This window comes from Blennius ocellaris (genome assembly GCF_963422515.1).
Source record: "Blennius ocellaris genome assembly, chromosome: 18".
NCBI lineage: Eukaryota > Metazoa > Chordata > Actinopteri > Blenniiformes > Blenniidae > Blennius > Blennius ocellaris.
Window position 1 is genome coordinate 12,217,316 of NC_137667.1, and position 15,937 is coordinate 12,233,252.

The following is a 15,937-nucleotide window of genomic DNA, read 5'->3' on the forward strand; positions in this document are numbered from 1 at the left end:
ATTTATGTGTTTTGCTTCAAATTTGAGTGTCTTGTTATTGAGTTTCTTCATCTGAGGTATCACAAATGTACTGTATTTTCACTTTCTTTTATTTTCTGGTGCTTATTCCTTTTAAAACCTTTACTTCCTTTTTTTTTTTACATTTGATCTTGATACAGATTTTGCCCTAGATATAATTTCACAGTGGGAAATTGTGGTTGATCCACTGAGACCACGAAACAAGATGTACAAAAATGTATGGAAAACATTCAAAAAGTTAATAAATGTCCAAATTCTTTCTTCATTTGAATTTTCACAAATGATTTATTTGTTTTCATCAATCCATGTTGGTATTTTCCCAGATTATTGGTGTTTTTATCATTTGCCTAAAATCAATCTGTTTTGAAGATTCTGAGCAATTTCTGACTGGCTTCTTTAAACGAGGGGCTTCTCACAAAATAAATCTCTCAGCGGAGTTTCAGTCTCATGACATCCATATAATTATAATCTGGCAGCCTACTCTGTGTAATCACACTACTAAACTAGGCGAAATGTCCTAAATCATCCCATGCCAGTACACCTCCTCTTGATCGCAAAGATTCCTGCCAAAGTGTCCAAATTAAAATAAAATGGGAACCCATATTTAAAATGAGGCATGCGTGACGATTAAATGACTGAAAGCAAAGTTGGTTTAACTCATTCCAGCAGTGTAGGCTGCCTCTATTCTTGACAACACAGATACTTCTATAGATACAGTACTCTCTAAACATACTTTCAGGATCAGAGTTGTAAAGCTCATTATCACTCACTGGCAAGATTCACCCCAATCTGGGCAACACAAGGAACATAATCGCACAACAGCTTCTAAATATTGACAAATGCTTCCCATTTTGTATCAGTGTAAAGAGGTGCAAGTAAAATATAATAAGGTCCACATGTATTTGAATAACTTTTTACGAAGTAGAATTTTGCAAACAAGAGGTGCAATTTCAAAATCATCATCCTTTTTTTTTTTTTTTTTTTTTTACAGCATGTAAAAAACATGTCTGTTTGCAGCTTGTCTTTATTTTATTTTTGTTTCTTCCAAAAGTGAAACAAACGACTAGGAGCTTTATTAATGAAAAAGTCAGGAGTTTTCACTGCTATGTTACTGATGTCTCGGACTGGTTCTCAGTGTGGTGTCCACTACTCTCAATATCCCATACATCTATCTGTCCTCGCAGCCACTTTATCCAATTCAGGGTCACAGATTGCTGGAGCAGATCCCAGGCGACTGTGAGCGAAGGCACGGTGCAACCTGGACAGTCCATCACGGGGCAAACACAGAGGGTCAATCTCACACACACTCACACCTCCCTGTCAATTTAAAATCAGCAAATCTATCTGTTTGGACTGTTGAATGAAACACACACAGACACAGACACACAAAGGGAGAACATGCAAACTGCATACGTTATCTCGATCTGTCCTTTGTCATTTTAATATGCTGCAAGGTCCAAATAGACACTCTGGCAGGCTTGATTTGGCCAGCTGTTTGTATGTTTAACACCACTGCTCTTAATACATTTCAATAAATAATTAAATGATTATAGAGTCGATTGCAGATCACCATTTGTCCCATTAAAAGTTACAAATGTAATCTAAAAAAATAGCAAAAAAAGAAAAGTAAAAAACAACTATGATCTTAAATCAGAACTAATTACAACTTGATGTATTTACCTCAATCTGAGAACTCAACAGCTGAGAGACAAACACCCTGATAGAGAACCATCATTTTGTTCAGGATTAATTCACAGATGAATCACCTGATTAATAAGAGAGGTGAGCACCCACATATTATTACAAGAAGGAAAAGCAAGTAGAAAGGACTGTGTTTTAATATATAGACAGAGACGGATATATTTAGCAAGAAGACTGGGAGGTTTGGGGCCAATCCTGTCGTTGAGACCACGTCTTAAGAAGCGAAATGACTTTAAAGTTCGTCCATGGAGTACCAGCTGGACAGGTCACCAGTCCATCACAGCACAAACTGAAACAAGACACTCAAACTGTGAAGATTGAGTGGATTCAGAATGCACAATATAGTCGCTCAACTACTTTTTTTGTATTTATTTTCACCGTCTTGATAGACAAAAGCAATGTCTTCACAGTGAATAACAGGAGCTGCTATCAAGTCTGATCTGTATTAGGTAAAGGTCATCTTCAACATCTTTTCCAAACGTCATCTTGGCAGCCGACAGGGAGTGGCAGCTCAACACCAAAGAAATAAAGGTTGAATCTACCGTCACTTTCGCATCGGAGAAGCAACATCAGACACACCACCTATGTTAAAATGTGTACGTTCTCATTGTATGTGGAAGTGTTAAATAAAAGACGACTGCTTCACTGTGCATGTGTGCATGTGTCAACACATCCGAATGCATTAATGTGCACGCTCACAATAACTACAATATATATCACACCTGTTCACATGCATGCATGCATAAGTCAATATCTGAGATGATGGTGTATTCACTGTGCAGGGTGATTATTAATTTACTCCTAAAGCTGTTTGATTCTAGATCAAACAGCTTTCTAAAACTGAAATATTCACTCGCACTTGCATATGTACACGTTTGTTGTGGAAGCTTTGTGCAGCATGGAGCAGTGTTATTACTTAGTAATGCAAAAAAATTTAAAGAATACTACAAATTATTTATGATTGCATTACAGTAAAGTATATAGTAAAAGAAACACATGTGCATGTGTGTGTTTTTTACCTGTTTTAAGTCAAGTGTGAGGGTCACATAGTGGTACTCCATCCCATTTTTAATGGAGGGACTTTGCCACCAGCGGTTCGTTCCATCGATGGCAAACTCAATGGGGTGGCGCTCTGTACACACAAACATGGAAAGAAAATGCTAAAAAAACAAAAAGTATGGGGGAGCGTATTGTCTGATTTAGTTTAATTATCTTGAAATAAGTTTCCCTTTGAAGCCGGAGTTGTTCTGAAATGTTCTTTTCTGCTCTTTTTTCCACTCTGGCATTTCAGCATTTCGAGGCCCGGTAAAAAAAAGCATCTTGGACAAGAAAGAATAACAGAATTTCTTCCCATTTTACATGATTGTGTTTCTCTCTGATTATAAAAAATGTCACCCATTTGCAGAATCCACTATGTGCTGTTACTACTCCGCACAATAGCTCTTATGGAGCAGGCAGATAAAACACAACATGAATTTACCATAAAGCAAAGGTCACAATGCAAAACTGTTATGTAGGCTGTTTGTGCCAGATTGTTTGATGGTGGAGGAACAAAGATTCAAGGGAAAAATGTAGGGTTCACATTGACTGGCACCTATGAATTATATGACATTTCTTGAAAAACAGTGACAATTACTGATAGTAAAATGTAAGAAATATAAATTTGTTAGTGCAATTTATATGGCTTTTTTTCTAACTTTCTTTTTTCCTAACTTGTGCCTGAGAAAAGATTATTTCTTCCTAAAAGGAAATATTTTACTGAGTACACTGAATTGCTTGTAAACTGTTATTTTGTACATATATAACAGTTTACACACACACACACACACACACACACACACACACACACACACACACACACACACACACACACACACACACACACACACACACACATTGGACATATATACACATATATATATATATGTGTGTGTGTGTGTGTGTGTGTGTGTGTGTGTATGTATATATATATATATGTGTGTGTGTGTGTGTGTGTGTGTGTGTGTGTGTGTGTGTGTGTGTGTGTGTGTGTGTGTGTGTGTGTGTGTGTGTGTATATATGTATATATATATACACATTGTACGTGTGTGTGTGTGTGTGTGTGTGTGTGTGTGTGTGTGTGTGTGTGTGTGTGTGTGTGTGTGTGTGTGTGTGTGTGTGTGTGTGTGTGGAAAAAAAACAGTTTACAAGCAATTTAATGAACTCAGTAAAATACTTCATTATTTTTTTAGATATATATAAACAGCAAGAGATTTGCATCAAGGGAGATAGTGGCTGTATTTCTGTATATGAAATTCCCAGATTCCCAATTTACCCAATTAAAAGAGTAGTCAGTCGTGGATCGTGGCAAAAAACACAGCTTCTTGACAAAAATCTATTTGGAAACTAGTTAGTGGCTGACCGCTTGAATAAAAAATTGTTTGGGTTATTTGAATGCATGAGTGGTTGATTTAATTGCAGGCCTACTATGCTATTCCACCTTCCTGTGTGGAGTTTATGTTGTACTTGTCCCCTAGTTTATAGGGGTTTTCTCTGGGTACCACAATCTCCCTCCAACAATGTCCATCTGAGGGTATGGTCACCTCTAAATAGGCCATATGTATGAATGTGTTTTTGTTCTGTGATGGCCTGGTAATCAGTCCAGTGTGTTTGCATGGCCACAGTCATAGTCTGATTGTATCTGCAGTTCAATCAATAAGTATTTTTGACTCAACATCTGGACAGTTGTGCTTCAAACAGCTTATAATAGTAAAAGTAAAGATAATAACAGATAAATGGATAACTGGAACGATCGTGTCAGGGTGTGAAATATTCTCACCAAATGGTTTTTGACTGTTTTGGTAGCAGGTACGACATTGTGGATTTCTCACGGGCTGCCCTGGTACGTGTTCCACCAGTTTGCAGAACATCTCTGGACGGTCTAATCCACAGGTGGCATTCGCTGTTATATCTGCCATCGTAGCCAGATTCAGCACGGCTGGAAACAGCCCTGGGAAAGAAACACATACATTCAATTACACGAAGAAAAAATACAAGATACGAAGTTATGAACAAAAAAGAATGGCAAATTAAGGGTCATACTATACAGTATATACATATGTATGTATATATAGTTTATAGTATTCTCCCATGTTTGCTGGGTCATTTGTCTAATGTCTGTGATGAAACCTGTGACTGAATGGCAACCTGTCAGAGATGCACACTGTCCTTTGCATAGTCAATCGAGGGGTTCGGTTCAATTTTCTGCATCAATAACTTGGATAAAGAGAGTATAGAGGATAGAAGATGGGTTAATAGATACTGATGCTATACAAATAAAAGTGCATCTTGTTCAAAGCTTTAACACAGGGAATAAAAGCAGAGCCGAAGAAAAATGGTAAAAAGGGGTCCAATTTGTTGTTTGGAAGGTGTGCATGCATATTGTTATGGACAACATTTTTTTTTAGAGATGATGAAACTAACAGATTACACACTAATTTTACAGAAAGTTTGGTATGTGGTAGAATGTTCACAAATCACAAAATCAAACCTGATCAAAGGAGTTTAAATGTGGCGTGGCAGGATTTCTTCTTCAAAGCAAAATAAAATAACTCCAGAAAACATGTCCAATCACCAAAGAGCTGCGCTGAGTGTTATTGGGAGCAACCAGCACATCCTGCTCATCCTGCTTTGCATTCAGGTTTTGTATTTCAAATCATTAAAAAGATGACATCTCTTCCATGTGGTCTTATTCCAAATGAGCCAACTTATACTTGGATTCCTGTTGTACTGAGGTTATGAGTCATTCATTGAGAACATGAGGGGGAGGGCATGGGTTTCATGTCGTCCAATTTATTTAATCTGGATGTATTTTCGGTACAGTCTAAAGCATTAACGTAAATTCACCACCAAAAGAGCAACAACCCCATTCAATTGACTTTTTGATTAAATATTAATTGAGACCACAATTATTGGCGTTCACTCACACAGGACTGAGAATGATCAATACTACGAGATGAAAAGGTTTTTGATATACATTTATGTTGGCAATGTTTCTTTCTGTCCAGATAGTTCCAATAATTTGAACCACTGATATATATATATATATATATATATATATATATATATATAAAATTGAAAACCTCCCAAACAGTGTACTATAATGTTATTTACATTATATTGTTGCAATAATAAATAAGTCATGCAGTTTAACAAACCTAATTTTGTAGCTTCTTGAGAAAAATGTCAGCATACTATAATCCCTGCAACAGCATTTTAGCGCAAGCCATTATATTTGTGCTTTCTAATATTTGTTTTGGCTATTTGCGATTTATTTACTTTATTATATGATTAACCAAACGTTCATTAAACAGAAATCACCGCCCCAAATTTCCATAAAATAGCATACAAAGAGGTGCATCAATTAACACCAAAATATAAAGACAAAAAGAGACAAAAAATATTTACATATTGGCACCACATCAATGATTTTGCTGGCACTTGTAAAAAATGTCCATCTGTGTTTGCCCAGTGATGGACGGTAAAGCTGTTTGAGAGAGACCTTGAGTTCCAGTATAACCTTTAGCCATCAAGATGTAATCAGATCATCTCTGAGAGACCATGGACATCTATCTTATGAACCCACTTCATCCACATTAGCTTGTGGAGCCTGGAATCAAACCTGTGGCAGGACAGGAGGGCATGCAAACGTGATCCAATAACCTGGCTGCCATACAATGCTTACCTGCATAAAACAGATACAGGCAATAAATGAAGGTTTAATGTTGGTCTAATGTCCATTATAAATAAAAGTCAAACATAACATCAGGAGTCACCGAACATCAATTGTTATTTACGTCCACACATCATCATGACAGAAGCGCAGCATGAGCAATGTGCATATGTTTATCCGCCAGTAAGCATAAGTGATCCGTGTCGTTCCCATAGTAAAAACCTCTGTACAGTGCTGATGGAGAATGACAAGGTTGTGGTGTTTAAAGTTCTGGAATGCTTAACATACATATGGTTCACATTTCCTGTCTGGAAACCGCACGCGGACAAGCACATGAATAGAATTTGTTTAGGACAGTTTAGTCCTACTACATGATTATTTTATGCTTAAACAACACCTGCACCTACACGCTAATGTTTAATACAAACACACAAAAGTATCTGTCTCAGTATCTGTCAAGCACAGTGGACACGAATAGAAAGAAATATTTGAAGCTGGGAAAAGTGTAAGAAAACCAAAGATGAGGAACTTTGATGAAAGTGTGGACTGTGTGTGTGTGTGTGTGTGTGTGTGTGTGTGTGTGTGTGTGTGTGTGTGTGTGTGTGTGTGTGTGTGTGTGTGTGTGTGTGTGTGTGTGTGTGTGTGTGTGTGTGTGTGTGTGTGTGTGTGTGTGTGTGTGTGTGTGTGTGTCCAGCTGTTTGGCCAGATGTCAACACTGATGAACTGTGAAGAACATCTGAGACACCCGAAGTCTCTCTCACACATGTGTACACATTCTCGCACGCACACTCACAACACTCCACGTACACAATCGGTCAAACGCATGCCTTGAAACCTTTCAGTTATGATATCTGAGAGGACTCCACCACTTAGGAAGCCCAGATTTCAATACCACGGAGCTTTAATGAAAAGGAAGACTGGATCCCAGATGAATATTCTCACTGTGTTTGAGGGGAAGCATTTATTGCGTATACGGCTAATTCACCATAGAGCGCAGTCACAGTGAAGCTCGTATTAATACAATGGAATTATTGTCTCATAGTTATGCCAACTATGGCAGTAGTGGTTGATAATGATGTGTGTCCAAACGCACTGAAAGATGGCACTCATAAAAATACGAGGTCACAGTAACCTTTTCCCCCATCATTATTATTAGATTTCTGTATCACTGAATCAAAGTACAGGCACTGTTGATATCCTGAACTGCGAGGACATATGAGGCCCCAGTTGACTTGACCTCTGGGCATCCCCTGTTCAAGTCTGAGCTTTGAGGGTTGTTTGATGCCTCCAAAGACAATGAAAGAGTGTCTGTTGTCTGTATGGATTTACTCTGTGTTGGATTATTGACATGTCCAAGATGGATCCTGCTTTTTTAGCCCATAACCACCTGGGGTCAGCTCCACCCCTTTTGTGTCCCCAAGTTGGGTGGAGGAGTCATGAAGATTGATAGATAAATATATGGAGAGGGCAAGTATGGTCTTACAAACAATTGAGCCATTACCTTTGAGTCAGATGTTCAGACTACTCAAAACCTAACCTGAAACACAAAGCATCAAACTTACTGCCGCTTTTATGTTATTATATGTTATGAAAGCAACAAGCAATCACATTATTCAAAGTGCAACATTCCGCATGAAATAAAAGCTACCTCAAAATATATTTCACACATTTATCCAGAGCAATACAACATAATCTACTGTGTACAGTAGATTTAACTTGACTTCAGCTTCAGCTAATGAGAGAACAAATTCAATTTCCACCAAATAGACTGTTTAAAGTGAAGATTGTGGATTTTTGTCATGTGTGCATTCAAAAAATCCACTCAATTCCATGACCAAAATAACCAAGAAGAAGCTACTTAATTTGGTTTGTATATATCGAGAGTTATATGTAAAAATAATGTAAGACCCAGCCAAATCCATCCCTGCTGTCTTAGATATTTTAGAACAATTCAGAAAGCTATCTGGCTATAAAATCAACCTTCACAAAAGTGAGTATCTCCCACTTAACTCCCCTGCAGAGAACCTCCCACCCTCCCTTTTTTCCTTTAGAAAAGCGACCCAAGGATTGAAATACCTCGGCATTGTTGTAACAAAATCACTCTCCGAATTGTTTGCTAAAAATTTTCAACCGCTACTCGAGCGTTGTAAATCGGATTTTGCTAGGTGGGCCACTATTCCTTTGTCCCTTGTGGGTCGTGTCAATATAGTCAAAATGACAATTCTTCCCCGTTTTCTCTATGTTTTTGACCACGTTCCGGTATTTGTTCGAAAATCCTTTTTTTCTACACTTGACCAGTTGATTAACTCTTTTTTATGGTGCAATAAACGAGCTCGCATAAAGAGGTCAACTCTTCAACTCCCTAAATCTCTGGGAGGTCTGGCCTTACCAGACCTTCGCCGATACTATTGGGCTAGTAATGTCAAGAAAATCCTTTTCTGGAATGTTAAGATTGCGCTCAATGATCGTCCTTTATGGGCCATCATGGAACTCGCCTCTTCACCTGTCGCATTATGGGCAGTGGTTTGTTCACAGTTACCTCTACCAACCAAACGTGTAGCGCAGAATACCATTGTTTCTGAGACCTTAAAAATTTGGAGTCAATTTAGGAAACAATTCGGTCTACACCCCTCATCGAGATTAGCCCCAGTGTTTCGAAACCCTTTATTCCTTCCATCTTGTTCTGACCTTGCATTTGAATTATATATTGATGGTATTTTTCCTTCATTTGCAGACTTATCAAAAAGATTTACTCTCCCACAATCGCATTTATTCCGTTTCTTCCAGATCCGACATTTTGTACAAAATCAATTTCCTCATTTTCCTAATTGCCCCCCTGAGACCTTGATGGATTCCCTTCTCTCTTTGAAAACATCACAAAAATCCCTGACTTCAATCCTATACGATGCTGCTTTTAGAATGAACCCAACCTCCCTTAACTCCCTGAGAGTTGTTTGGGATCGTGACCTCCAAATATCTATATCTGATGAACAATGGGGCCGTATCCTTAATCTAGTTCACACATCCTCAATATGTGCTAGACACAAACTCCTACAGTGCAAGATTTTGCACAGGAGCCACTTCACTAATGCACGGTTAGCTAAGATCTACCCAGACAGAGCGGACTCTTGTAACAGATGTAATCTCGGACCAGCGGATCACATGCACATGTTTTGGTCGTGCCCCAAACTTTTTGAATTTTGGCGTACCATTTTCGATACGTTGACGACGGTCCTTGGTCGTGCAGTTAATTTGGACCCCCTTGTTGCTCTTTTTGGATTACCCCCATCATTTGGTTGGTCGAAAACCTCACAACAAATTATTGCATTCACTACCTTGCTTGCAAGGAGGCTTATCCTCCTGAAATGGACGCACTCATCCCCACCTACACATAATAGATGGATTCAAGAGATTTTGCGATGCGTGAGACTTGAGAAAATCAGATTCTCCCTGAACGGTTCCCTACAGGCCTTTTATAAACTCTGGCAACCCGTTCTACTGCATATAGACACCTTGCACATTGAAGCTGAAACACAATAAGCTGAGTTGTTAATTCTTTATTTATTTTAGTTTATTATTTTATCATGTTGTTATTGTTGTCGTTGTTTTTGTTTTTGTTTGGTTTTTTGTGTGTTCGTTTGTTTGTTCTGTTTGTTTGTTTTTTATTATTATTTATTTATTTTTAATTAATATTTAATTATTTACATAATTTTTCATTGTGATTATCTTCAACCCTTGAGTCCTTGTCTTGTCTTGTCTTGTCTCGTATTGTGGTGTGAATGCTGCGAGTGAATGATTTATTTTGTTTGGGAAGGGAGAATTGCTCTCCAATGCACCTTGGTTTTATATTACGTTTTACTGTAGCGAGTTTAATTACATTGAGAGATGACCATTGTTGTACATCTGGTATGTTTTTACATGTGTCTGTACCTCCCAATGTAAAAACCAATAAAAATATTTGACAAAAAAAAAAAATAATGTAAGGAATATATGAGAACATTATTTCTTAATGGAATACACAGGTTTTTGCACAGAAGTGATGCCTTTCTATTCAGTACAAGGTCTTGGTCAACCACCTCAGCTTCAGCTTTCTCCATTCCCTCAGCTATAGCTCTAAATAACCTCATATGTCTCCACCAAACTGACACTAATTAATCTGAGTGTAGCTGACAGCTAACTAGGAATTCATCCGTATGGCAGAACGGTGTTAAAGCGTGAGTGCAGGGGAAAAAAAAAAAACATTTTCTTGTTCATTGCACTTGGGGCAGTCAGTTGCAAAAAATAATTCTTCCCAATTAAGTGTGATTGGCCAGAACTATTTAAAGTCAGAAACAAGTATCTGAAGAGAATAAAATAAAAAAAAGTAAATGAAATGAGTAGGAGGATTATGCGTCTTGCCTCAGTATTCCAATTTGCAGTAGAGCTCACAGGAGCTGCTGTATTTGGGGAAAAATATACTGAGGAAGGTAACATTTTTTGCATTAGTAATATTTGAAGTAATTCAATTCACAGTGCTCGCGACACCGTAGTCATCTAAATATCATCACAATGTCTACTTCTTGAGTCTGTTTCAAAATGAGTTTGACTCCCTTTCTGTCCTCCGCCATAACAATACAAAGACCATTAAACTTTTAGCACATGCTGCATCGCACACTTTTCTATTTGGGATTCTTTTGAACATATCTGAAGATTCAAAGTATGATATTTGGCCGAGGTCTCAAAGAGCTAAGTCAGCAGAGAGTAGGTTCAACTCCTTTGTCTGTACTCCTTTGCTCACTCATACTCAACCCAGGCCGAGGCAATAAGGCGAACGATAATGTTCTCAAAGCAACAGCATGCAAGATCTCTCCATGCTAATGCCTCCTGAATATACCAATCCATGCATCCATCACAGGGATGAGAAGAAAAGGATGCACCAGATGCTTTCAGACGCCAGAATGATCTCAGTTAAGGCCATAATGTGAGCTCCAAACAGTTGTTTTCATGAGCATATTTTTTATGGTTCTTCTCCACGCCATTTTACACCTACTGCCTCTGGCTCCTGCCAGCAAGTCACGCCAACATCCTGCTTATTCCAAGGTTTTGATCCACGGCCTGGAAGAGGCTCTCAACACAAATGCGAGTGGGAGACTGTGCAATCCTAAAAGTGTCATTTTTACCTTGTTTTTGCGACAGCTAATACCTTAAGCTTCTTATCGGTTTTGCGTGTCTGATTTACAGAATATCAGGTAATTCAAAAAAGAAACTGTTTGTTTCAATGTGAAATGTCATTTTTTTCCCCCCATATTTACTGGTTGGTTTTGGTCTTCCAGTGTAAAAAGAAAACATCAGTGGAGATGAGCTCATCAAATGAGCAAAATAACCTGCCAATACTCTATATATACTAATACTACTAATATTAATAATAGTAACAGGTTATTTTGCTCATTGGAGGTTTTTAGTGTTACTGTCATCATTCCTCTCGCAATATATGTGCCGCTGGAGGCACGTTGGGTAAAGAATTAACCTTAAATGTGGGGGATCAGGTTTGAATCCTGGTTGAAGCCAGGGGGACATAGACCTTAACACATTTAGCAAGGTTACTTTTTCCTTCATGCTTTCCATGTATTTACGTGCAATTGTATTTACCTTCATCATTTCGTTTGTGTTACCTTCCAAATCTAGCCTGCTGAGGCATTTCAGATGCAGCTTCACAACAGGATCGGAGATATTTCTTCAAAACCTGTCATCTTAAATTATGCAAACTGAATTATCACTCTATTAGAAGATATCTTGTACCATTTTTCTAAACATTTCACTCCATATCTACCTTTTGTGAGACTTCTGATGTCACTTATACATTTTGCAAGCTCTGATTGCCGTGGTTGTTTGCCCCGACTGGGGAAACTACTATTGATGAACAGAGTGGCAGACCTCTTAGAATCACTGAGGATTTCCAGGACGTGAGAAGCAATTTCGAGATCCCAGCTCAGGCTGCTTAGGGCAGCCATTGCAGGGCCAAAAAAAAACAATTTCCACAATTGAATTATCAGGCTACTAAGAAAGACGCCTTTATGAAGTTACCAAATAATACAAGCGACGGCAGAGGAAAATTTCAATAAGATGTACTTCCGAGACTTTCACAGGGTCTCAGTGTCTGTATTATCTCTCACAGCAACTTCCACTAAACATCAAAATTATTTCTTGGAAAAATATCAGATTTTGACTGCGACTCTGCCTTCAGCTGGTGGTAACAATTTTTCTCTCTCGCCTTTTATGTTGAACAAAAAGGTGAGATAACAGAAATGGAGAGGGCTGGATAAAGACGGGGGTTCACATTTCAGTATCACTGAATGACAAGGACACAATGATTGTGTGCCTATGGGGGTCTGTGGCTGCCACGCACGCACGCACGCACGCACGCACACACGCACACACGCACACACGCACACACGCACACACACACACACACACACACACACACACACACACACACACACACCTACTCAGGTTCGTCACCTTCCATTCTCTTCTCTCTGCTCTGATAACTGTGGTAACCTGCCCGTCTGTCTGTGCGTCTTTCTGTCTGTTGGCCTTTCTATCCCCCATCTTCGCTCTGTTAACCAGATGTCTCAGAGGATTTGTAGCCACACCGGCTCTGAATCATAACACTGTCAAAATGTACATATTTACTCAGAGAAAACAAGGTGGTGTCATTGCCAAAGAAGCTACTTTTAGATCCCGACTTGAAAATGAGAAGCTCGTATGAAACAAATGGAAAGAAAAGAGAAAAACCTTAAATGGGCATGTGTACATGGGGGCACTGTGAAATGTGTCTACTACATTTATCCCACTCAAGAAAGCAGCAAGTATCCTTTATGTGGCACTCAGGGGCGTTCAAAGGTTTGAAGGGTCTCACTCAAAGGCCCACAGTGGTGGCGATGAGAGTATGAACAAGGGAAAAAGCGCAAGTAGATCATACTGAGATGATAATTCCACACATAGAGATGGTTTCAACCTGCAGGCAAGTAAGTGGAAGGGAAGTTTGCATGATGACCAATTTCTGATGATCACTGAGCAAAACAAACTGCCAAAGCTTGATGCAGCTGTAGAAGCTCATCATAAGACTCTCAGAAAGTGGATGTCATATGAGAATAAAGGTTTGGAAACTCAATCAACAACAATTTAATTATTTATGTGCTGAACAACATAATAAAATGATTACATTTAATCTAAATCACCTTTGCGAAACACGTGAAGGGTTTACAGAACCGTGCTCATCATGAAGCTGGAAAATCATAATGATGTGACTTTACATTGGATTTATCGAAGAAATGGCCCCACTTCACCTGATTTCCAAAGGCTCATGCTGACAGGGTATTCCTTCTATCTTATAAAGGTTTCAAATTGCATTATGAAGAAAACTTTATTTGCTTTTTTTTTCTGTCACAGTGGAAGATGACTGCACTGCCTGCCTTGTTATATGTGTGTGCTTATGTGTGCGTGTGATGGATGTGTTATTGTTGAATTTTGAGCCAAGATGTATGCTTGATGGAATAAGAAGAAGGTTGAAAAAGACAGGATCATCTCTCTCTGTATCTCTCTCTCTCTTGCTGTAACTTTCCATCTTTCCCTCCATCTCGAGTAGTTTGGGGCTGAGAAAGCGAGGGGAATGGATGAGGAAAAAGATAGAAAGATTGATGGAGAGCAAGAGATGGATGGAGGGATTCCCAGAGAAAGATAGAGCGTTGTTTAAAAGGGTCAGGGCCAGAAGGGGAATGAAGGATGAGTCTGTGATAAGCCTGTATGGTCCACACACAGAGAGAGAACCTTTATATACAGATATTTACATACAGAAATGTATGTATGTGCACCAACATAAAGATGCAAAACAGTCAGGCACACACATCTTCATCCTGCACAGATAAATTAGAAATATACATCCAAATATATGCCAAAAAAAAAACATTTAACGCACCGTCCAGAGATACATACATAAACAGATGATTATGCACAATGAACATGCACCACCAACACAACTTCATTTTCAACCTTGCAGCAAAATATATTTAAAAAAAAACCCCCACTAATCTGTTGTGGACATTTCACGAGAGGAGCTTTCCCAACAAACTAATCTGCTGTGTTAGCTCAGCTGTGCTCAGAACACCTGAAATATGATTTATCTTCTTCCTTTGAGTTTCATAAACAAGGAAATCCAGGAAATGGGGTTTTTAACAGTTTAACAAGGATAACCAGATTCAACCCATGTCCACAGCGGTATCAAATATCCGAACACAGAACTCCGACAGCCTTAAAGTTGAACATGTTTTAAAAATCAAGATACCACAGTGTTCAACACAATTAGAGCTCTACAATTGTGTGTGAGTGAGTCTGGAGATGGTACCTGCCTCTGCTCATGACCAAACTATGTGGTCAGAATCATTAAACATGCAACATTGTTCAACCCTCCAGACAAAACAATCTTTGGTTTCCACTTATCTGCATTAATACATCCAACACACAGTATCAGTCATCAAGGCACAAACAAACACACATAAATCACACAAAAAGGAAAGTTTCATTATGAAAAACTGAGCCTTCACTGAGCATGTTGGAAAAATCTCAAGATTGTGGCTTCATTTTATGAATTATGTTGTTTGTGATAATAACATAATTCATTGATTTCAAAGTCTGGTGAAAACCAACTGTGCAAATACATGTTGTTGGCTTAAGGGGAATTCATTTCAAGATGCACAGAAGGGAATGGTCCAGTGGAGAAAGCACAGGAAGGACACACAAACTCCAAGCAGACAGGCCCTGCCCAGATTCAAACCTGTAAACTTCAGTTAAATCCTAATATCTGTTTGTATCTTTCTATCTACTATAATCCAGATTGAGTTATGAAGTCTCACATTACCTGAGCTGTCTGCACTGCGAGGGTCAGTCTGTAAATCATTCAGTCACCACGTTCAGCTAAAATCACATCAGCGGTTTTGGAAGTCAAATAGTGGAGCGGATATGTCATTTTGAGGGATGTTCGAGTTGATTAGTCAATATTAAAGTCGGGTATTTCAGCAACAAGTGCTCTGCTGCACATCTCCCATCAGAGTTGTACAGTATAAGCTGTCTTGCAGAACTAAACACTTGTTCTTGGAAGAAACTGATTTATGAAAGTAAACTGTGGGGGGTGCTGGAGCCAATCCCAGCTGATAATGGGTGAGGGCAGGTTACACCCTGGACAGGCCACCAGTGCGTCACAGGACAAATACAGAGAAATACAACCACACACAAAAGCATTCAAACCTCGGAGGAATTATGCATGTGAAAAAGAACATGCAAACTCCACACAGAAAGGCTGGGAGTGTGTTTCAACCCAGATCTGCTTGCTGTGAGATGAGAGTGTAAACCACCATCTTCATATGGGGCAAAAACAAGCAGATCACAGCAAAGGAAAACATCCAGTAATGAGGTTTTAAAAAAAAAGGTTTGTTTAGGGATAACTTAAAAGGGAAATTGAGCCAAGCATGA

At 38.8% G+C, this 15,937-nt stretch overlaps 1 protein-coding gene across 5 annotated transcripts in view; it reads right to left on the minus strand.

Annotated features, from left to right (window-relative positions):
* lama2 (laminin, alpha 2) overlaps positions 1-15,937 on the minus strand; it is a 188,298-nt gene that overhangs the window by 145,408 nt on the left and 26,953 nt on the right. For all 5 annotated transcript variants that reach the window (XM_080513776.1, XM_080513775.1, XM_080513773.1 and 2 more), the window contains exons 2-3: positions 4,538-4,708; positions 2,739-2,851 (exon numbers count right to left, since the gene is read on the minus strand). In XM_080513776.1, the coding sequence (XP_080369902.1) occupies positions 2,739-2,851; positions 4,538-4,708 (284 nt within the window). The remainder of the gene's footprint in view (positions 1-2,738; positions 2,852-4,537; positions 4,709-15,937) is intronic.